We start from the raw sequence: 21,317 nt of genomic DNA on the forward strand, positions 1-21,317 counted from the left end.
GACACGGGATGCCGCGCTTCTCGCCGCAGCCGTTTTATACCAATAAAGCGTAACCGCTCCGCCGGCTCCGCGCTGCTTCCCGGTCGGGGCGGGGGCGGGGCCTGGCTGGGGCGCACTGGGCGGGCATGGGCGCAGCGCGCAGGTGCCGGGCGGGGGGCGGGACGGCGCGCGCGCGGTACAAGGTGCGGGCGGCCGGGTCGGAAGTGGCGGCAGACGCGGCCGGGTCGGGAGTGGCGGCAGCGGTGAGCGCGGGCTGGGGTCGGGGTCCGCCGAGGGGGGCGGGCCGGGGGCGGAGTGGCGCGTGCGCGGTACAAGGTCCGGGCGGCCGCGGCACCGCTGAGTACGGGCCGGGGTCTGCCGAGGGGGGCGGGCCGGGGGCAGCGCAGGGCCTGGTCTACTCCGTCCGGTGCGTTGGGGCTGGGCTAGGGCTGGGGGCGGCGGGCTCTGGGGCGGCTGTGCTCCCGGGCCGCGCTCGGGCGGGCTGGGCCGGGCCGGGCCAGGCTAGGCCGTGACGGGCGGGGCGGGCGCGGCGCAAAGCCGCTAAGGCTCTTACCTGGCGCCTGCGCCGCCGCGTGCGGCTAGAGCCGGGGGCGCCTGGTGCCGGGCGGGGCCTGCCGCTGACCCCCTGCCCGCAGGCAGGATGGCGGAGCCCGGGCGGCCGCAGCGCAAGATGTCCCGGGCCGGGGAGAGCCTGTACCTCGTCCTGGGGCTGCAGCGCGGCGCCTCGGCCGACGAGGTGAAGAGGGCCTACAGGTAGGGCAATGGGGAAGCTCCGTGCCCAAGTTTGGCTGCCAAGTGGGGCCAGGCCGGGAGCAGAGCACCACTGGTGTCCTTCAGCTGGGAGCAAGGGTGGCCCCAGCCCAGCCCTGCTCTGCCAGGCCTTCAGCGTGGGGGGGGTGCAGGGCCAGGAGCAGGGGAAACGCTGCTCAGACCCGGGCGCTCCCCTTCCTGTCCCCACTCTCCCTGTGCTGCAGCAGGGCAGTTCTGCTCCTGCAAAGGGCTCTGTGGGCCGAGTGCACGGTTCCCTGGGGTGCAGGCTCGGGTGGTGTCTTGGGGACATCTGGGCTGGGCTGGGCTGGGTGGCTGCCTCAGTGCTGCCCCTCAGCCCCTGCCCTGCCCCGGCAGGAAGCTGGCGCTGAAGTACCACCCGGATAAGAACCCAGATGACCCTGAGGCGGCTGAAAAGTTCAAGGAGATCAACAACGCGCACACAACGCTGAGTGACGAGAACAAGCGGCGCGTCTACGATGAGTATGGCTCCATGGGGCTCTACGTGGCAGAGCAGTTTGGCGAGGAGAGCGTCAAGTACTACTTCCTCATGTCTGAGTGGTGGTTCAAGGTGGGTTCTGCAGCGCAGCCTGCCCAGGGGGCTTCTGGGGCTGGGGGCAGTGCCCAGGAGGATTTCTGACATGGCCCCGTGTCAGGGAGGGCGGAGGCTCTGCAGCCCAGAGCCCTGGGGCAGGGCCGTGGTGGCCCAGCCTGGCCTGGGAGTCTTACCACTGGCTCCTGCGCAGGCCCTGGCTGCATGCTGCGGCATCCTCACTTGCTGCTGCTGCTGCTGTTGCTGCTGCTTCTGCTGCGGGCGCTGTCGCCCGCCGGAGGATGACGACGCCTACAAGTATGTCAACCCTGAGGACTTGGAGGCCCAGATCCGTGCGGAGGATGAAGGTGAGGCACCGTGGGCACCGTTGCCCTCCCTCTGTGGGCGAGTGTTGGGGCCTTGGAGCTGTTGGGTTCTGGCCCAGGCTGACAGGGAGACGGAGCCCTGTTGTCCCTATGGGGATGCCCCCATGCTCTTGCTGGGGGCCCAGGTCGGGGGAGGGGGGGGCGAGGAGTTGATCGCTCCTTGTGTTGGGGCCCAGACCTCAGGGCAGCCAATGACACCCCCTTTCCAGGTAAGGGGATGTAGAAGGGCAGTGCCCCCTGCCCTGTGGGGCAGCTGGGGCTGGAGCAGGCTCCGGGCAGGGCCTGTGGGACCTGTTCAGCTTCCTCTCCCCTAACTGCAGGGCTTGCTCCTGTCCCTGAGCCTCCACCCCTGGCTCAGGAGCAACTCGCCTCCTGCACCCTGGGAGCACTGAGCTGAGCAGGCCTGGGGCTAGGCTGGGCCAGGCTGCTCTGCCGGGAGTGGCCAGTAGGGAGAGCCCCACACAAGCAGCCCTGCCTCCCTTGGCAGAGGGCCTGCTGGGTGCTGCTGCTATGGGGTGGGGGCTGTGGTGTGTATGGTGCAGCCCCCACTCCAGCATCTTTCTCCCTGGTCAGGTGGAGGCTGCTTGTATTGGAACCAATGGGCAGGGAAGGGGCCAGGTTGCCTGCCCCCAGTCCTGGGCATGGTGCAGTGCTCCCTGCTGCATGCAGCAGGCTAGCAACTAGGCACGGGCTGCCCCAGCACAAGGGTGGGGTGACCACAGCTCCCTGTAGGCCTTGGCCTGGTGACGCTGGGCGCAGCCAGCTCGCACTTGCTGCCCTCAGAGCCCAGCTGGCCAGCAGGAGGGAGCTGAGGGTGCTTGTGGGTGAGCAAGGCCCCACTGAAGCATGGGGGCAGGGAGGACTGGTGCCCTGCGAGGGACACCAGTGCTGGTCTGCACCTCATGCAGGGCCCTGCCTGCGGCTGCTGCCATCGTTGGGCTATGCAGTGTGCCCTAGCCCTGGCTACTCAGGTGGTGCCCCCAGATCTGGGCCAGCACCCGGGATTGTTTTAGACACCCAGGTCTGTCCTGGTCCTGGGCTGGTGCCTCTGGGCTTGCCTCAGGCTCTGGCAGCCAAGGATAGCTGTCTGTGTGGCTTCAGTGCCTCTAAGCATAGACCAGGACTGGCTTGGTCTGGGGGTTGGGGTCCCATGGCAGAGGTAGAGATGTAGGGTTGGCTTCTGCTGGCCTTGAGAGGGGCAAGGCCTGTGCCCCTCACAGTCTCTGATCCTCTGGTTTTTTTCCCCGCAGAGACCCGCAGACCCATTGTGGCACAGCCCCCGCCAGTTGCTACCAGAGCAGAGACCCCATCGAGCGCCAAAGCCCAGACAGAAAAATGAGGCTAGTCCATGTCCCGGAACCTCCCCCAGGACTCAGCGCGGGGCTCCCCCTAGTTGTTGCTGCCTGGGCGTCCCTGTCCCACTGCGCTGGCAGCACTGGCCCGGCAGCCTTGCCACAGCAAGAATCTCAGGTTAAAGGGGCCAGCGCCAGCCTGGCTCCCCGGGGCGCCCTGCTGCCTGGTCACACTGGTGGTTGTGGGAGCTGCATGGTAACCCAGAGCCCCTGGTACCGCGACAGCTCCCCATGCTCCCTGCACCAGCAGTGACACTGAGCCCCACAGCAGGGGGTCATCCTCAAGGCCCAACCAGAGACCCTCACTGGAGTCCCACCCTGCACCAGCCTGGCCCCCACTCACCAGCACACCCCCCCTATGGCTCCCCCCTTATTCCCTGGCCCTGTCCCCAGGCCTGTGGGTGCCGTGTTCTCTGGGCCGGGGCCCGGCCTTTGCAGCCTGCTTGAGAAGCACACGTGTGGAGGCCGGCTGGGCCAGACTCCGCCTGGGCATGAGTGAGACCGGTAGCACTGTACCTGACCCCCTGGGCTGGCAGTAGCAGGGGTCGGTGCCCCAGCAGGGCTCTTCCCTGCATGCTGGGTGCCAAAAGCTGCTCCCGGGGGCGGGGGCACAGCCCCCTCGATTTGTAGCACCCCTTTTCCTGCGGCCTGGCCAGAGCTGCCTGGCACTAAGCCGCCACCCAGGCCCTTTGGCCTCACCTGGGCCCATGGCAGCAGGGTCGAGGAATCTTTTGTATGGATTTTATAGACACCATTAAAGGATGAGTGGAGGGTGTCTGCCTCACTGTGTCTGTCCATCTGTCCTGGGGCTGGGTACCCCCTGCTTCCCCTGGCAGTGCTGCAGCCTCTGTGTCCTGGTCCCCCTGTGAGCAGGTCTCCAGTGCCCCCAGCCCAGGTCATGCTCATTGCACCTTCTCTGGGGGCTGCTTCTTGCACTTGGTGCTGGGTCCTGTTGTCTGCTTCAACCCAACTGCTCATGCTGCAGCTCACCCAGCCTGTGCCCCTCACCCTCTCTTAGTCATGGGCCTCCGGCATGGGGGCCCAGTGCTGCAGCTGTGGCTATCCCCTTGTAGGTCCTTGTGCTACTCTAACTCAGTGGGATGACAGGGTACCCAGAGGCTGTGGCCCTTGTCCTGTTACTGTGGAGTTGCAGGCTGCTCTCATTTTCCTTGGCTGCTCTTTCCCCTCACAGCATGGCGGGGGATGGGGAACTTATCATGGCTAGGGTGGGCTCTGGCCTCCCCCAGTGCTGCTGCCAGTGCTGGGAGCAAGTGTCTGGGCCCATGGGCTGGGCTGAGCTGTGTGAGGTTGCTGTGCCAAGCTAAGGTGTGGGGTGGCAGCTGCCCCTGCCAGCACTGGTGGGGAGCTCCCCACAGCAGAGCCCTGTGCTGCAGCTGCAGCTTGGACCTAAATCTGCCTGTGGGCTTTGGGCCTGGGCTGGGCCTGGTGCCACCTGCAATAGTTCAAGGCAAGTAGTGTCCTGCCACCCAGGCTTGTGCTCAGCACAGGCCGTACCCACCAGTGCAGCCCAGGCCCTGCCTCACTATCTAAATATAGTGCTGGGGCTCCCTGCCAGGATGGGGGCAGGTGTGGGGGCACCAGGCTGGGCTGTGCCCCCAGCAGGAACAAAGGTCTAGCAAGCGGGTTCCAGCAAAGATGGGGGATGGGGGAGGTCTCTGGTGACTGCGTCACAGGTTTACAGAAGCTTAGGGGTCTGGCAGTGCTATCTGCTGCGTGGCTGCAGGGGCCAGGGGGCCTTACCGAGCCCCAGCTTCTCCTAGCTGCCATCGTCCTTGCCTCCTAGCTGCCGTCGTCCTTGCCTCCTTGCCCCCAGCTCCCTGGAGGGGCCCAGGGGGGTGGGGGCCATGGCCTGGTGCTGGGGGAGGAGCCTGTGCTAGATTTTAGACTGGGAGTGCTGGCTCCAACAAGTCATGGCCTGGCTCCCTGTCCCCCAAAGCTCAGGCCCAAACGGGGGGCACTTGCTGATGCCCAGGGTGATCGCAGGGCTGTGGCCTGGTGTCTGGGTGTGTCCCCAAGCACCGCATGCGAGCTCCTGGGATGTGCCCAGCGCAGTGTGTGTGGGCTCGAGCTCCCTGCTCAGAGCAAGCCCAGGCCCCAGGGAGGGAGCTGTACCCTTTGCTCCCACGGCCGCCCTATCCCTCACTGCCTGGAGACACAGGGTCTGTGGCCCACATCGTCCCCCAGCCATGGGCCTTGCTGGCCTGGGGGCCGGGGCCTATGTCCCAGTGCCACAGCTGTGGCTGTCTGCTGGTGGCAGGAGCAGTGGTGTCCCATGGGCACATAGGGCTGGGGCCCTTGTCCCAGCCCTGTAGCTCTGTCCTGGTGGCAGGGGCCGCAGTGCGATCCAGGCACGTGGGGTTGGGGCCTGGGCTTTCCCGTGATGGCCACGGCGCACCCCCCAGGCCTTCCCCACATTCCCCCTTGTCCCTGGCAGACCCCTCAGCACCCTCCTCCCCTGGGCTGGGGGCAAGTAGGGGGTCCCATGGGCTCCCCCAGTATAGGTGCCTGCCTGTCCCATTCCCCTCTCCCTCCGGGAGAGTGTGACTCAGTGTCACTCGACGCTGCTGACAGCTGCAGCCGCCGCCAGGGATAAAAATGGAGGTGGAATTTCAGGGACGCGGCACAGCACAAAGCTCAGCTAAAATTAGCCACTGCTCTCACCCTTGCGGGAATGGGCAGAGCCCAAGGACCGGCAGAAGAGCCCCAGACGTGCTGGGGGCAGCTCTGGGACAGACAAAGAGAGAAGGCAGGCTGAGCACGGGGCAAGTGAGCTGAGAGCAGGACTAGCTGGTGGAGCTAGTGGGGCAGACAGAGAGGTACTGGGGCAACCCGGCAGGGCAGGTCAGGCCGGCGGCAGTACCGGGGCAGACAGAAAAGGCGCGGCAGACATATTGAGGTACTGGGGCAGCTGGACAGGGCAAGACAAGCCGGCAGGCCAGTGGTGGCAGTGGGGCTGAGGTGCAGTGGGGTGGACAACGAAACCGTGGGGATGAACTTTGCGGTGGGCTTCAAGCCAATGCTGGGGGATGGGCAGAGCATGGACACACTGGAGAAGCAGCTCATCTGTCCCATCTGCCTGGAGATGTTCACCAAGCCTGTGGTGATCCTGCCCTGCCAGCACAACCTGTGCCGCAAGTGTGCCAATGACATCTTTCAGGTGCGCCAGCCGGTGGGGCTATGAGGGGCGTGGCCCTGCTGGGAGCCTGGGGCAGTGTGGGTTGGGGGCATGTGGACCCCATGGCTGGGCCTGGCCACAAGACTTTCACCCCCCCTCTCCCTGGCGCTGACTTGGTGTCACATCTGGCCATGCTGTGTCACCCCTGTGGCTTCTGGCTGGGGTTGGGGAGGGGGCATGTTGGGTCCCCATGGCCTAAGGCCCAGCCATGTCACCGAGGGGCTGCCTGTAAGGTGCCTGGGCGCTGCAGCAGAACTGTGCTTGTAGACACCCTCCCCACACCATTACTGGGGGGCTGGCCCCTAGCTGGCAGCTCTCTCTCGAGTGAGAGTGTGGGGTCTGGGGGTCGCCAGGGAACAAGGGGTTCTGGGGGCCCGGGCCCAGGCCCAGGCTGGGAGTCCAGGCCTGTCCTGCCAGGCTGGGCTACGCTGCCTGAGCCCACCTCCCTTTGTCCTGGCCTCTTTGCTCAGGCTCCTCCTGCCCCCTCCGCCTCCCCTTCCTCAGTGTTTACCAGCTGGGTATTTATAGGCCAGGCTGGCTCCCAGCCCGCAGCCCCAAGCAGCTCCAGGCCCTGGTGCTGCCCCCCACACGCAGGTCAGGTTGGGGATCCATGGGAAGGCCAGGGCACTGCTGGGCCTGTCCCTGCTGTGGCCTGTGACCCCGGCTGGAGCAGGCAGAGCTCCCCGCTCCCTTGCTCGCAAGCTGGTGGCAGCAGGGCACTGTGCTCCAAGGGCCAGGGGCACCCGAACTGCTGCCTGCATGACCCCTGGCACTTGTGTGCCCCTGCCCCAGCTGCCCCATGCCAGCTGGAGACCACGGAGCCAGCATCACTGCTCTCAAGGCTACGGCCCAGCAGCCAGGCCCATGGTTGTGGGGGGTGGGGTGCTGCGGCTGGGGCCAGGAGCCAGGGGGGAGCAAGGCACAGGCAGCATAGGTTCCCTGAGCCCACGCAGCTGCCACAACCCCGTGGCTGTGCCTGCAGGCCTCCAACCCTCTGTGGCAGTCGCGGAGCTCCAGCACGGTGTCGTCGGGCGGGCGTTTCCGGTGCCCGTCGTGCCGGCACGAGGTGGTGCTGGACCGGCACGGCGTCTACGGGCTGCAGCGGAACCTGCTGGTGGAGAACATCATCGACATCTACAAGCAGGAGTCCTCCAGGTGCTGCTGCGGGGGGACGCTGCCCCCATGTCCCTGGCCCAGCCGCTGCGGAGCTCACACTGTGCCCCCCACCCCAGGCCGCTCCACACAAAAGCGGAGCCGCAGCTGATGTGTGAGGAGCACGAGGAGGAGCACATCAACATCTACTGCCTGAGCTGCGAGGTGCCCACCTGCTCCCTCTGCAAGGTCTTTGGTGCCCACAAGGACTGCGAAGTCGCGCCCCTGCCCGCTGTCTACAAGCGCCAGAAGGTGCTGGCACCTGTGCCTGCCAGGGCCCCGCATGCCCCCACAGCCTGGGGTCCCAGGGCCCAGCAGGCTCTGGACAGAGGGAGGGGGCTGGGTGCTGCATCAGGGCCCGATCCTGGCACAGGACTGGAATGGGTACTCCTGTGGGGACACTATCCTGCTAGAGGGTGGGGGTGGGTGGTCCTGCAGGGGCCCAGTCCTGGCCAGGTGTAGTGCCTGCCTGGGAAGTGTCCTGTGGGGACTGTGCCTATACCCCTACTTCCATGCCTAGTGCTCACCCCCATACTATGCCCGCATGGCAGAGTGAGCTGAGCGATGGCATCGCTATGCTGGTGGCAGGGAATGACCGGATCCAAGCCATTGTCACGCAGATGGAAGAGATCTGCCATGCCATTGAGGTTGGTGCTCAGGGGTCCAGGATCCAGGCACTCTCAGGGTTCTGGGTGGGGCAGAGGGAACGGGGGCTCACAGAACAGGTGGAGAACCCAGCCACCTGGGCTCCCAGCCCTGCAGCATGGAGGGGAAGATGTGTGGCCCAGCCTACCCCCCCATTTCCCCCCCCGCCCCCCGCCAGGACAACAGCCGGCGGCAGAAGCAGCATCTGAGTCAGCGCTTCGATGGGTTATGCGGGGTCCTGGAGGAGCGCAAGGCTGAGCTGCTGCAGGCTGTGGGGCGGGAGCAGGATGGGAAAGTGCAGCGCGTGCGTGAGCTCATCCGCCAATACGGTGACCATCTGGAGACCTCCTCCAAGCTGGTGGAGTCAGCCATCCAGTCCATGGAGGAGCCGCAGATGGCCGTCTACCTGCAGGTGTGTGCAGCCGGACCATGCTGGGGTCACTGGGGTCTGTCCAGCCTCGGGGGTGTGCTGAGTCTCTGCCCCAGGCTGCAGCCCAGCTGCCATGACTGGAGCTGCTGCCTCCTGAGCATGAGGGGCCACAGGTGTGAATGGGGTAGGGGCAGGGGGGCCCTTGGAGCCAGTGGGGCCCCACTCACTCTCTGCCCTTCCTCCGCAGCAATCCAAGGAGCTGATCAAGAAGTGAGTCTGGGGTGGCGCTGGGGGGAGGGGGCAGGGGTGTGAAATTGTCTCCCACCTAGTGCAGCTGGGCCCCACCACTCACCGAGACAGACCCCAGCTCCGAGGCAACTGCAGCACCTCTGGCCTAGCTTTGACCCCAGCTGCAGTCTAGCGCCCCCGCATAGCCCCCATGCTGCTTGTGTTCTCGCCCCAGCTGCCATGGTGCAAATGGGCCAGGCAGGCTGTGGGTCTGGAATTGGGGGGTAGCAGGGGGTGTCTACAGCCGTGGGACTGGAGGAGTGGGCAAGGGTGACTCTGGCCGTGGGGCTGGCACTGGCTGGCACTCAGTGGCTAGGTGCCGGCTCCTTGCAGGATCATGGACATGTCCAAGATTTCACTGAGCAGCCGCCCAGAGCCCGGCTATGAGAGCATGGATCACTTCTCCATCAATGTGGACCATGTGGCTGAGATGCTCAGGACCATCGACTTCCAGACAGGTGATGTGGGGCAGGGGGCACATCACCTGGGACGTGGGGGGTGGACCTCATCCCTACCAGGTGAGCCCATCTGAAAGGTCTGGGGGGTGGTGCAAAGGCACCCACATGTGAGTGCACCCTACATGGCCCCAATAGATCAGGCTCAGGGTGAGGGGTGTCCAGGGAAGGGGGCTGAGCTGCAGGGCTGTGAGCAGTGAAAGTGCATGAGAGGGCTGAGTAATCCTGGCAGAGCAGCTGCCCCTCAGCTCCAGCTCTGTTTCCTACAGCATCCAGGGTCCCCCCAGACCTGCCCCCGGCCCACTGCACAATAGGGCCTGGCTCTGGGGTGACAGGCTCTTGCTCCTGCAGACCCCCTGGGTGAGGAGGAGGCTGAGGGGCCCCTGGGCCTGGATGGTGGTGACGTGGCAGGCGAGGACCAGCGGCTGGATGGATCGGATGGACTGGAGGGGCCAGAAGGTGATAGGGGCTAGGGGCAGGGGCAGTGCCCAGTGTGCTGGGGATGGGCAAAGGCAGAGCTTGGCATCCTGGGCTGGTGCTTTCACCCCAGGTCCTGCCTGATGGGGTGCGGAGGGCTCAGCCCTGGGGCTGGGGGTCCAGGCAGGCACTGGCCTTCAGGGCTGGGGGCAGGTGCTGCCCATGTGGCAGGGGGCCCTATGCTTGGAGGGGAAGCCCCAGCTGGTGCCCCTGGGGGTAGCTCTGCTCCCAGCCAGGCCTGATCCCACCCCATGGTTTGTTTTGTTTTTGTTTTTGCACCGGTCCTGGGAGCACTGTAATACCAGGTCAATGCATGGAGTGGATGGAGCACGCTCCGGTTCCACCACCCAATACCAAAAAGAATCTGCTCAATATAAACCTCCTGTGGAGGACATATTAGCGGGCCAAAAGCCCCACATGAGCGGAATGCAGGGAGAGGCTGCAGGGCCTGCCCGGCGTACAGCTATGATGGGGACAGTCCAGGCCAGGGTCTCTACCCCTCTGCCTCACCCCGTCTCTCCCCCACCAGATGCGGGACCCAGGCAGAAGCTGGTGAGCTCCCGGCATGGTAAGGCCCATTCCCAGCTGGTCCCTGCTGGGGGTGTGGCAGGACAAGCCCTGGGGTGGACATGACATCCCTTCAACCCACCCTGATCCTGCTGTTGTCCTGCTTCTCTGTGTAACAGCCCCATCTGTCTCACCTGCTGTGCCTCTCTGCTCCCTGGACATTGATCCAGAGGCTGCTCAAGGCCTGGGCAGCTCTCCCTGTTCCCTACCAATCCAACCGACCCTGTGGGGGTTTGGGGGCCTTGGCATGCTGGCTTCAGGTGCTCAGCTCCCCACAGGGATCTCTTGCACCCCGGTGCACCTACTGGTGCCTGGCTGGCACAGTGAGCTGGTGGTCACCACCCATGGCCTGACTGGCACTTGTTTAAGCGTTAGAGCCCTTAATAATGGTCTCCTGTAGCCTCCATGGCTATGGCTGGGCCTTGCAGATGTCACTTCATCTCTGTTGACCTTCTTGTGTCAGCTTTGGCCTTCCCAGCCTTAGCTTACAGGTTACTCTTGCTCTGGCCTGACTGGTGGCCTAGGCCCACTGGCACTGGCCTGGCTTCTCACTCAGCCTCTGCTGGCCAGTTGTGTTGCCCCACTCTGGGCTCAGGCCCTGTCCCACTTGGGCTCAAGCCACTTCTGTTGCCCTACTCTCAGCCTCAGGCCCTGGCGTTCTTGGCTGTAGCTTGCCTGTGCCTCATGTCCAGGGTCAGGTCCTGGCTCTCTCAGGCTCAGCTTGCTTCTGTCTCGCGCCTGTGCCCCTGGCAGGGCTCAAACCCTGGCATGCCCTTAGGCACCCCTGTGCCCACCTTTCCACTGCCACCCCTGGTCCTCCAAGTGAAACTAGAGCAAAACTGTGAGCGCACCCCCTGCTCTGGGTTTCAGCTGGTGGCCTACAGCTCCCAGTCCCCACCAGCCTGGGCTGGCTGGAGCTCCTCTCCTGGCAGAGCTCAGGGCTTCACTGCCCCCACCTCAGGGACCTGGGCTTGTATCCCTTGGCTCCTCTCCTAACTGCGCCCGTCCCCTCCAGAGCAGCTTCCTGCACTTTCCCTGGCCAGGCTGTAGCAGCATCCTGCTGTCTGCCCTGGCGTTGCCCTGCTGTCTCGTGCTGGGCAGCGAGGCCCCCAGTAGGCACCTGGAGTCCATGGGCCCCTAGTAGCCCGGGCCCCTGGTAGCCCAGGCCCCTGCAGCCAGCTCAGTCCTCCCCGACTTGGGGACAGCCCTGGTGCAGCTTCTCCCTTAAAGCAACAGGTGCCCTCAGCTTCATTACAGGGGCACCCTGCACGGCCACCCCAGGGCAGCAGGGGCCCAGTGCCAATGTGGGGGTTGCAGCAGGGTACAACTATGGGGGGGTGTGGAACAAAGGCCAGGTATGGGGGTGCAGCGCTGGGCACTGAGTCTCCTTCTCCCCCGCCAGGCCAGCACTGAGCATGTTGCAGCAGGACGGGGTTGTGGAGCTACCAGCTCATGAGCGTGAACCCAGACCTGGCATCACCAGCCATGGATTCTACCCTGCTCACTACTGCCCCCTCCTGCTCCTCCACCCCTCCCCACACCTTTTTTTTTATAGTTCATGAACCTTGGAGTTGACATGGTCGCCTGTTGGTTTATTAAACACGTGTGAACATCCGTGTGCAGACCTGGGGGGGTGCTGCCTGCAGGTCCTAGTGTTGTGTGTGTATTGGGGGGGGGAACGCTAGGAGCTCGGGCAGGGCTAGGATTGCTGAGACCTCCACAGCTCCCTGCCTGGAAACAGAGACGAAGTTGCAGGAACTGGCAGGGCCGAGATCAAGAAGGCAAAGATGGAGAACAAGCTGCGCCTGGTGAGGGGGGTTAAGGACAAGCAGGGCTTCTTTAACCTGTAAGTCTGTTGGCCAGAAAACAGGGACCACGGAAGCTGCCGGTCCTCTAGATCGAGCTGGGGGGACTCCTAACAGTAGATACAAGAAAGTGGAGCTACTCACCATCCCCTTTGCTGCAGTCTTCACAAAAACATTATGCTATTGGCAAACACCTCATAAGGATGATTTGGATAAGGAGGAGGGGGACAAGGGGAGGGAGGAGATAACAAGAGAGATGGTCAGAGAGCTTTTGATGGGTCTGAATGAACTCAAGTCAGCAGGGCCATAGAAGCTTCATCCCAAGGTCCTGAAGGAACTGGTAGAGGAGACGGCAGAGCCCTTGGCAATGATCTTCATGCAGTTGTGGGAGGTGGGCCAGGTACCAGAGAACTGGTGAAAGGCTGGTGCAGTGCTCCTCTTTAGAAAAGAAGGACTGGGGGAATGGCAGACTGGGTAGTCTCACCTCCATACCTGGGAAGCTAGTGGAGAAGATCCTAAGGAAGGCCATTTGCAGACATCTGGAGGAGGAAAGGCTGATCACAAGGAGCCACACGGTCAAATGGGTCGCCAACTGGCTGGAGGGCCGCACCCAGAGGGTGGTAGTGGATGGGTTCTTCTCGACCTGGAAGGACGTGGGCAGTGGGGTTCCGCAGGGCTCGGTCCTCGGGCCTGCACTGTTCAACATCTTCATCAGTGACTTGGATGACGGGGTAGAAAGCACCCTGTTCAAGTCTGCTGATGACACTAAGATGTGGGGGGATGTGGGTGCACTAGAAGGGTGCAATAGGCTACAAGCTGACCTTGACAGGTTGCAACGGTGGGCGGATGAGAATAGGATGGGGTTTAACACTGATAAGTGCAAGGTGTTGCACATGGGGAGGAAGAACCGGCACCACACTTACAGGTTGGGGAACTCGCCTCTTGCCAGCACGGAGACGGAAAAGGATCTTGGAGTCGTCATTGACTCCACGATGAACATGGGCCGGCAGTGTGGGGAGGCAGTCAAGAAGGCCAACCGTACCCTGTCATGCATCCACAGATGCATCTCGAGCAGGTCCAGGGAGGTGATCCTCCCCCTCTATGCGGCACTGGTCAGGCCGCAGCTGGAGTACTGCGTCCAGTTCTGGGCGCCACACTTCAAGAGGGACGTGGACAATATGGAAAGAGTTCAGAGGAGGGCCACTCGTATGATCAGGGGTCAGCAGGGCAGGCCTTATGAGGAGAGGCTACGGGACCTGAACCTGTTTAGCCTCCACAAGAGAAGGTTAAGGGGGGACCTTGTGGCCTGCTACAAACTGGTCGGGGGGGATCAGCAGGTACTGGGGGAGTCCCTGTTCCCCCATGCGCTGCCAGGAGTGACCAGGAATAACGGTCACAAGCTGGCGGAGGGTAAGTTTAGATTAGATATTAGGAGACGCTACTTCACAGTCAGGGCGGCTAGGGCCTGGAACCAGCTTCCAGGGGAAGTGGTGCAGGCTCCTAGCCTGGGGATTTTTAAAAGGAAGTTAGATGAGCACCTTGCCGGGGTCATCTGACCCCGGTACTCTTTCCTGCCAAGGCAGGGGGTCGGACTAGATGATCTACCTAGGTCCCTTCCGACTCTAGCTACTATGAAACATAGATTAATGAAAAACAAATAGTGTCAAACAAACTTGATCTCTTTCTTTGACAAAGTAATGACTTGGGTGGATGAGGAGAATACTGTGGATATAGGGGATCTGGATCTGCAAGGCTTTTGACAAGGTCCCACATGGCTTTCTTGTAAACAAAATTGGAGACGCATGGGCTGGACAGAAGTACTCCAGGGTGGACAGACAACTGGCTTAATAGCCACAAGCAAAGTGTAGTTATGAGTGGGTCCATGTCAGGGTGGCAGGAGGTTTGAGTGGAGTCCCACAAGGGTCTGTCCTGGGCCCAGTGCTATTCAATGTGTTTATGAACAATTTGGATACTGGCATAGGCAGCTTTGGGAGCAAGTTTGCAGATGACATGAAACTAGGAAGGATTGTGAGCATGCTGGAGCAGATGAGCGCAGTTCAGAAGGTTCTCCGCAGGCTGTGAAGCTGGGCTGGAGCAACAGGATGAAGTTGCTTATGGACCAATACAAGGTGCTGCAGCTCAGGAGTGTAACCTTTCCACCAGGCACCAGGGGGCAACAACAGGGCCAGGGTTCAAATTTCAGGGGACCTAAATAAGTTTCTCACACAGAAATCTGGGATCACTGAATTGAACAGGGGTCTTACCCTTCACAGCCTGCAAGAAGGGGTCTGTGTAAATGCAAAGATCAGATTCAGGTAAAGACAAAGAAAACCCAAAATGCAATTTGAAACGCTGTCAATTGCAAAGTGTTGTCTCTGGTTTGCACATCTTTGGAGAGACTCCACCTGTGCCCAGGCAGCCTGGGACTTGGGGCTTGCCCAAAAGGTTATTTCTAGGGGCCTGCACCCCCCACCCATCCCTGCCACTTAGCAACAGGCTGGAGAGAGGGACCCACACTGGAGAGTCCCAGGAGCTGCTCCTGGGGTTTGCTGTGACTTGGAGAGTTGCTAGTGAGCATTGGTCCTTCTGTGGTGCAAGGGGCCCCTCATTGCTCCCTGCAAGGCTGTAGGATGCAAACCTCCATTTCCATGTGGTGCCTGGGGGGGGTGGGGAGTGATGGTGGCTGCAGTCAGCATAGCGTACCTCCAAATTCCTTGTCCTGATCACACAGCTCTGCTGGGGCAGAGAAGATCACAAAAAGCTCAGGAACCAGGCCTACCCATGGCAATGCCCATCTGCATTTCCCCTTCCACCTTGGCTCCTCTGGCTGGGGCACCTCTCTGGGGTCCTTTCTCCCAACTCACAGCACCAGACCTACAGGCTGGGGAACTCCCTTCTCATCAGTGGGGAAGCAGAAAAGGATCTTGGAGCCATCATTGATGCTAAGATAAACATGGGCTGGCAGTGTGGGGACGTGGTCAGGAAGGCCAACCACACCTTGTCATGCATCCACAGATGTATCTCGAGCAGGTCCAAGGAGGTGATCCTCCCCCTCTATGCGGCACTGGTCAGGCCACAGCTGGAGTACTGCATCCAGTTCTGGGCACCGCACTTCAAGAGGGATGTGAACAACATGGAGAGGGTCCAGAGGAGGCCACTTGCATGGTCAGGGGACAGCAGGGCAGGCCCTGTGAAGCGAGGCGATGGGACCTGAACCTGTTCAGCCTCCACAAGAGAAGGCTGAGGGGGAATCTAGTGGCCTGTTACAAACTGGTCAGAGGGGACCAGCAGGCACCGGGGAGTCCCTGTTCCCCTGAGCACTGCCAGGAGTGACTAGAAATAACGGTCACAAGCTGGGAGAGGGGAGATTCAGGAGGTGCGACTTCATGGTCAGGGTGGCTAGGATCTGGAAACAATTTCCAAGAGAAGTGGTGCTGGCTCCTAACCTGGAGGTCTTTAAGAGGAGGTTAGATGTACACCTTGCTAGGGTCATTTGTCCCCAATACTCTTTCCTACCATGGCAGGGAGTCGGACTTGCCGATCTGCTCAGGTCCCTTCTGACCCGACCAACTATGAAATTATAATCTTTTAGAATTAGTCTTTGCCTACAGCCAGAATCCTTAACAAAGAATGATGTGTAAGTTGCAGCATCCCAGCTGTGGCCTTGCAACTCAGAGGTGCATCTCTAAAGCACATTGCCCCTGCTTCTCCATTGTCCTGAAGGGGAAAAAATTGTTTTTTGGCTTATTTCAGCAAGAATATTCCCTGTAACTCCCAGCTCTCCTGCTCCTTTTGGGATGTTCTTAAGCTTCTTAGTTCTACAAGACCAGTTTCTGACTCCTCCATACTCCCGTGCATAAGGGCATAGTCCAGGTCTCTGCTAAGGGGCTGGACTTGATAATCCTCCGGGGTCCCTTCCAGCCCAAATCTCTATGTCTATGAAAGCTAAAGCTCCCAGCTCCAGCCCCCTTCTAGCTAACTGTCCTTCCCATGTACCTGGCATGACATCACCCTAGCTTTCCCAGTCTTACTTTCAGGCCTCCCAACCAATTAATTTAAATGAACCCTGAAGACCCTGGCCAATGAGACCAGGCTTCAGATATCCCCTGATTTGCAGGCTGTATGCTGGAGACCAGGTTTTCTGATCTCAACACAGTGGGGGATGAGGGGGTGGTCCTAAAACAAATGCCACACAGGAGGGGGCTTTCCTGCCTACTGCCCAGGCATCATGCTTCCTCCAGATCAACAATCAAGGGAGCAGGCAGGGAATGGAGGGGCTTGATAAAGCTCTGGCTGGGATGATGTAGTTGGGGGCTGGTCCTGCTTTGAGCAGGGGGTTGGACTAGATGTGACCTCCTGAGGTCCCTTCAACCCTCACTGTCTATGAAAGGAAAGATGCAGTATTAAAGGAAAATAGACAAGGGTCAAATTAAAGCACACTACAGCACAGAACAATACACACAGCAAATATGAAACCAAAACATGTTGCAGCACAACATGGCACATACATTCAGTTTATTGCATGCTCCCTACATTTTGTGCATCTTGCAGGAAGAATAATCAAAAGCATAGCTACAAAATGGGGGACCCCTGGCTAAATAGCAGCACCATGGAAAAGGACTGGGGAGTCCTGGTAGATCACAGACTCAATAGGAATCTGCAGTGTGATGCAGATGCACAAAAAGCCAATACAGTTTGGGCTCCAGCAGCAGAAACATCAGGTGCAAGACATGGGAGGTAATAATGCCTCTGCTTGGCATGGGTCAGACTTTATCTGGATGCTGTGTGCAGTTCTGGGCTCCATATTTCCACAAAAAAAGATATGGAGACATTAGAGAGGGTCCAGTGGCAGCAACAGATGATCCAGAGCTTGGAAGGCAAGTCATATGAGGAGAGGCTGGAGGAGCTGGGCAGGATCAGCTTGCAGAAAAAGTGCCTAAGCGGGGTCATGACAGTAGCCTGCAAATCCCTGAAGGGCTGCCAGAGCGAAGAGAAAAAGCCCCTCTTCTCTTGCTGCAGAGAGGTGGATGTGGAGCGATGGCTGGAAGTTGCAGCAAAGCAGATTTAGGCTGGAGATCCAGAGACACTTCTTCCCGGTCAGAGCAGGGAGGCTGTGGAATAGATGTCAGGAAAGTTGTGGAGGCTCCCTCACTGGAAGTATTCAGGGAGAGGCTGGACAGCCACTGGGCAGGGATTATCTAGCTGTAGCGATGCCTGTGCTCTACTGTGGCATTTCCTAAGCTTCTGGGCTGTGCTGTTTGCCCCTGCTCTCCTTTTCTGCTATGTTTGTCAGGGGGGTTTTAAAGCCTCCTTCAGGAGCACTGGGTGGTGGCTGTAGCCCAAGCTGCAGACCGTGTTTGGGCTGTGCCAATGATCCTGCTGGGACTCAAACTCAGAGAGGCTTGCCTTTCTGCTCTCCTTCTGGGGTCAGGCTGACTGCATTTGGGGTCAGGAAGGAATCCCCCCCTTTCCCCCCAGACTGGGGAGTTTCACCTTCCTCTCTAGCAGGGGGTATACTAGTAGGGGGCTATAGTTTGTGCCTGGGGTTTCTTCAGTGTCTCTGAACCCTGTGGTAGCAGCAGGACATTGGTGGCTGTGCCCTCCCCCCCCCCCCCACACACACGCTTTCCCTGGGGGCAGGGGTGATGCCTGGGGCTGTGTCAGAGATGACTGTGTTGTGTGGCTCCGATGTCGGACATGGGGTTGGTTTGGACGGGGCTGAGCCTGGCTCAGGCCAGGGCTGGACGAGAGGTGACCCCGCAGCTCTGCCACACCAGGCTTTCTGAGACTTCGTGGCTGTTCTCCATGGTGCTGCCACCCGGCCTGTCCACGGCTTGTGCCTGTGGTTGTGACGCTTCTTCCTGAAGCGCAGCCTCTGCCCCGTCCGCACTGAACTTCACCCCGTCGGGCTGCCCCCTGGGAGCTGTCCGGTCGCAGAGACCCGTCTGAGTCGCGCTTCCGTTCCCCACCAGCTTTCCCGGTCCGTGGGCTGCTCCGGCAGCCCTCGCTTCCAGCCTCTGGAGCATGAGGAGTCTGTGGAGCAGCCCGGGCCCAGGCCGGACCCCAGCAAAAGCCTCCTTCCCACCGACGTCCGAGGCGCCCCCGCCCACTGGGAGTGCGCGCGGGGCACGAGAGCGCCGCGACAGTCTCGAGGAGCCGGGAGGTCGCCCCGCCGGGTACTGCTGCTGCACAGATGTGCCCCAAAGTCCCGCCCCACCTCCCGGGCTGCAGGGAACCGCTGGACCCCAGGCAGCTCGCTCTGGGCAGCCCCAGCCGGGCCCGGCCTGGTACAGTAGATGCCCGGCTTCCCGCCCCCGGGGTCTGCCCCGCGCAGCCGCGGGACCAAGCCCGACGGGAGCAGGCGGCCGCCCCTGGCACCCGCGAGGGAGACCCTCCCCCGCGTCCTGCCGCCCGCCGCTCCCCCCTCCCGGGCCGCCCCGCCCCGCCCCGCCCGCACGCAGCCCGGCTGCTCCCGGCCGCCGCCGCCTCCGCAGGCAATTACCGCCGCGCGCTGAGCAAACAGCCCCGGGCGCGGGCGCTGCCCGCAATTAGCGCCCGCTGCCCCCGCCACTGCCCCCGCCTGCCCCGCACGCGCTGACTCACGCAGCCCGGGACGGGGGGAGCCCCTGGGGCCCCAGTCCCTCTTGTCCCCCGCCTCCCTCCCTGCCCCGCCAGTTGCAGGTTGGGGCCCGCAGCTGCCCGTCCCGGCGGGGCGGGTGTGGAGCGCTGCGGTGCCTGCTTAACCCCTTCCCGTCCAGTGAGGAGCAGCGCGGCGCGGCAGAGGCAGGGACGGCAGTCACACGTCCGAGCCACGCAAAGTCCTGGCCCCGCCGGCGCTGCTGCCCGGCCGGAGGTCGTACTCGGACCGTGGCTCGCCGTCCCGCGGCCCCTAATCCTGGCCCCCACGGCCCGGCCCCTCACTGCGCCCAGCCCACCCCACGCAGATTTGCAGACATGGGGGGTTTCCAACAAGTTTTATTAGAAAATCGCGGCGTCTCCGCGGTTCCGGCCCAGCCCCGGCCCCGGCGCGGGGGAGGCGAGGGGCGCGGGCCCCGGGACGCTGCTGGCGCGTCCCCCGCCGTGCGTGGGCCCTGAAGGCCGGGCCGCCCCGCTACTTGCCGACGGCGTCGAGGACCAGGCGGTTCTGCTCGGCCTGGGCACGCTGGCTCTGCGTCCGCGCCAGGCGCAGCATGTGGCGCAGCAGGTGGAAGGTCAGGTCGATGGAGAGCGGCGGCTCCTCGCGCCGCGTCCGCCCGGGGCCTGGCCCCGGCTCCCGCTGCCGGCCCGAGTCCCCATGGGCAGCGCCGTCGGGGGGCAGCAGCAGCAGCAGCAGCGCCGGCAGCAGCAGCGCCAGCAGTGCCCACCTCATGCTGGGGACGGCCGGGACCTGCGGACACAGCGGCGTCAGGCGCAGCAGGCGGGTGGCGGACAGCCTCCCGGAGCGGCGGCCCCAGGCCCCGCCTGCACTTGCCCGGCGGACGCAGGGCGCGGGACAGTGAGCGGCTGCCTCCCGCCCCCCGCCGGGGCGCCCAGCCCGGCCCAGCCCCGCAAGCTCCCCGCCGGCCGCCGGGACTCAGTGCCGCTGCCCCGGGAGCCGCAGCCCGGCCAGCCCCCCCGCGCCGCTCCGGCCGGCCCTACCTGCAGACCTGGAGCGCGGAGCGGGTCCGGCCGGCGGCGGGGATGCGGCGCGGCGCGGGGCGGCGACGGGCGGGAGGCTTTTATAGCGCCGGGAGCTCCCGTTGACGTCAGTGCGGGACGGCCGCGGAGTCGAGCGGCGGCGGGAGCCCGGGGCCCGGCCGGGCGGGGCCACCGGGGACCCCCTTCCCGGCGCAGGGGCAGGCTGTGTCCCGCGCTCCCTGCGCCCTATTAGGCCGTTCCCCGCGGCCGTCGGGGCCCCGGGGGCGCAGGAAGGGCAGCGTCCGGGGGCGGCGGCCTCGAGCCGATGCCCCCGCACCTCCCCGTACTGCCCCCGGCCCGATCCGGTCCGCCCGCCCCGGCGCTCGCCGCTGTCCGCGGTGCTGAAGCGTGCGAAGCGCGGCCCGGCCCCCACCCCACCTGTCCTCCCCCCATCCCCAGCCCCGACCGGGGGTGCGCGGGGTGCGGCGCGGGACACCCGTCCAGAGGCCCGCACCGGGCGCGGAGGACAGGACTCCCGGGGCCAGGGCCACCCGCGCGTGGGCGGACTCTGGCCCGGCCGTCCCCAAGGTGCAGCGTCCCAGGCTTGCTGGAGCTTTGCTGCGCGCGGCAGGAGCCGGTCATGTTCCCCTGCACACGAGGCCCCGTGTGTGGCCATGGGCCCGGGGTTGCGCGGCTGCTGCAGCGGCCAGAGCGACACGGGGACACACGTGGGCCAGGCCATGACTAGCCGTGAGTGACGGTGGCCACCATCCTCGGGATGCTATGGGTCCTACGAGGGATCTGGGCGCGGGTGCGGCAACGGTCCCACGTCAGTGTGGGGCTCCCCACAAGGCCTCACTCCGCTCGGGCGGGTCAGGCCGGGCCCAGGGCCCCTTGGGGCTATTGCCGCCTTCCCCCATGGGGACTCTGCCTCAGCCCCCGGCTCTGGCCCTTCCCAGTGATGCCTCAGGGAAACACCAGGTGATGCAGGAGCACCTTGCCCCTTGGCTGGGCCCAGCCACTCGCTGCCCGGCCCAGGCTCTGCGGCCAGGGTATGGGCAGCGACCCCCAGCCCCAAGCCCGCTCAGACAGGAACGGAGCAGCCTGGGCCCTGCCCCACTGTACCAGAGTGGGCCTTACCCTGCGCCAAGACCTGTCGCTTTCCAGCAGGGCAGAGCTCATAAGCCACTGGCCACAGGCATGGCTGCTGTGGGGCCCTGACACTGTGGGCATGACTCAGTCGCAGCCCCAGAGGCCACTGCCACCCACAGGCCCCATCACCACCATGGCAGCTGGGATGGTCCCCAGCTGTGATGCCCTGAGCTCTGTCTTGCAGTACCATGTCAGCGGGAACAGGGAGTGGGACACCTGCCTGGACCTGCCATGTCCCCCTGTGCATGGTGCCTGGAGCTGGACGGGACTGGGCCTCCAAGAGCCTTGGCAGCACCCAGCCCCTTCCCTGCAGGGTCTGCGTACAGTCCATGACCCTCCCAGGGTGGACGCAGGGACAGGTACCCAGCACTCATCCACCACATTTTATTGTCCCGAGTGGGGCTTTCCCACATTTTATTGTCCCAGTGTGGCCCCGCATAGAGGGATGGAGGGGCTGGTGGGGCAGCTCGGCTCCCTCCACAGCATAACTTGGTCTCAGCCCGGGCTGGGGCCAGGCCTGCGCTGGGGCAGTCGTGGTGCTACCCCTTGGGCCCT

General features: G+C 63.2%; 3 protein-coding genes across 6 annotated transcripts; 2 read left to right on the top strand and 1 right to left on the bottom strand.

Moving 5' to 3' along the window:
* The first annotated feature begins 149 nt into the window (after positions 1-149).
* On the top strand, positions 150-3,813 carry DNAJC5G (DnaJ heat shock protein family (Hsp40) member C5 gamma). 3 transcript variants are annotated; one of them, XM_090031313.1, is made up of 5 exons: positions 150-242; positions 583-753; positions 1,126-1,339; positions 1,515-1,668; positions 2,937-3,813. In XM_090031313.1, exons 2-5 carry the CDS (start codon positions 641-643, stop codon positions 3,023-3,025), a joined length of 570 nt encoding a protein of 189 aa, XP_089887439.1. In that variant the 5' UTR covers positions 150-242; positions 583-640; the 3' UTR covers positions 3,026-3,813. The 3 variants fall into 3 exon arrangements, with proteins under 3 accessions (XP_089887439.1, XP_089887440.1, XP_089887441.1); XM_090031314.1 differs by having other exon boundaries at positions 178-242; positions 636-753; XM_090031315.1 differs by lacking the exon at positions 150-242 and adding an exon at positions 388-406 and having other exon boundaries at positions 636-753.
* A 1,867-nt stretch (positions 3,814-5,680) lies between these two features.
* Positions 5,681-11,802, top strand: TRIM54 (tripartite motif containing 54). 2 transcript variants are annotated; one of them, XM_090031311.1, is made up of 10 exons: positions 5,682-6,216; positions 7,217-7,389; positions 7,467-7,638; positions 7,938-8,033; positions 8,210-8,443; positions 8,649-8,671; positions 9,023-9,147; positions 9,496-9,603; positions 10,151-10,189; positions 11,591-11,802. In XM_090031311.1, exons 1-10 carry the CDS (start codon positions 6,049-6,051, stop codon positions 11,599-11,601), a joined length of 1,149 nt encoding a protein of 382 aa, XP_089887437.1. In that variant the 5' UTR covers positions 5,682-6,048; the 3' UTR covers positions 11,602-11,802. The 2 variants fall into 2 exon arrangements, with proteins under 2 accessions (XP_089887438.1, XP_089887437.1); XM_090031312.1 differs by lacking the exon at positions 10,151-10,189 and having other exon boundaries at positions 5,681-6,216.
* Positions 11,803-18,957: 7,155 nt separating this feature from the next.
* Positions 18,958-21,297, bottom strand: UCN (urocortin). The gene is made up of 2 exons (XM_090031320.1): positions 19,632-21,297; positions 18,958-19,380 (listed from the first exon to the last, which is right to left on the bottom strand). Exon 2 carries the CDS (start codon positions 19,360-19,362, stop codon positions 19,105-19,107), a length of 258 nt encoding a protein of 85 aa, XP_089887446.1. The 5' UTR covers positions 19,363-19,380; positions 19,632-21,297; the 3' UTR covers positions 18,958-19,104.
* Between the last annotated feature and the right edge of the window lie 20 nt (positions 21,298-21,317).

Source organism: Crocodylus siamensis, chromosome 1, assembly GCF_052110815.1.
Source record: "Crocodylus siamensis isolate JL-2025a chromosome 1, ASM5211081v1, whole genome shotgun sequence".
Taxonomy (NCBI): Eukaryota; Metazoa; Chordata; order Crocodylia; family Crocodylidae; genus Crocodylus; species Crocodylus siamensis.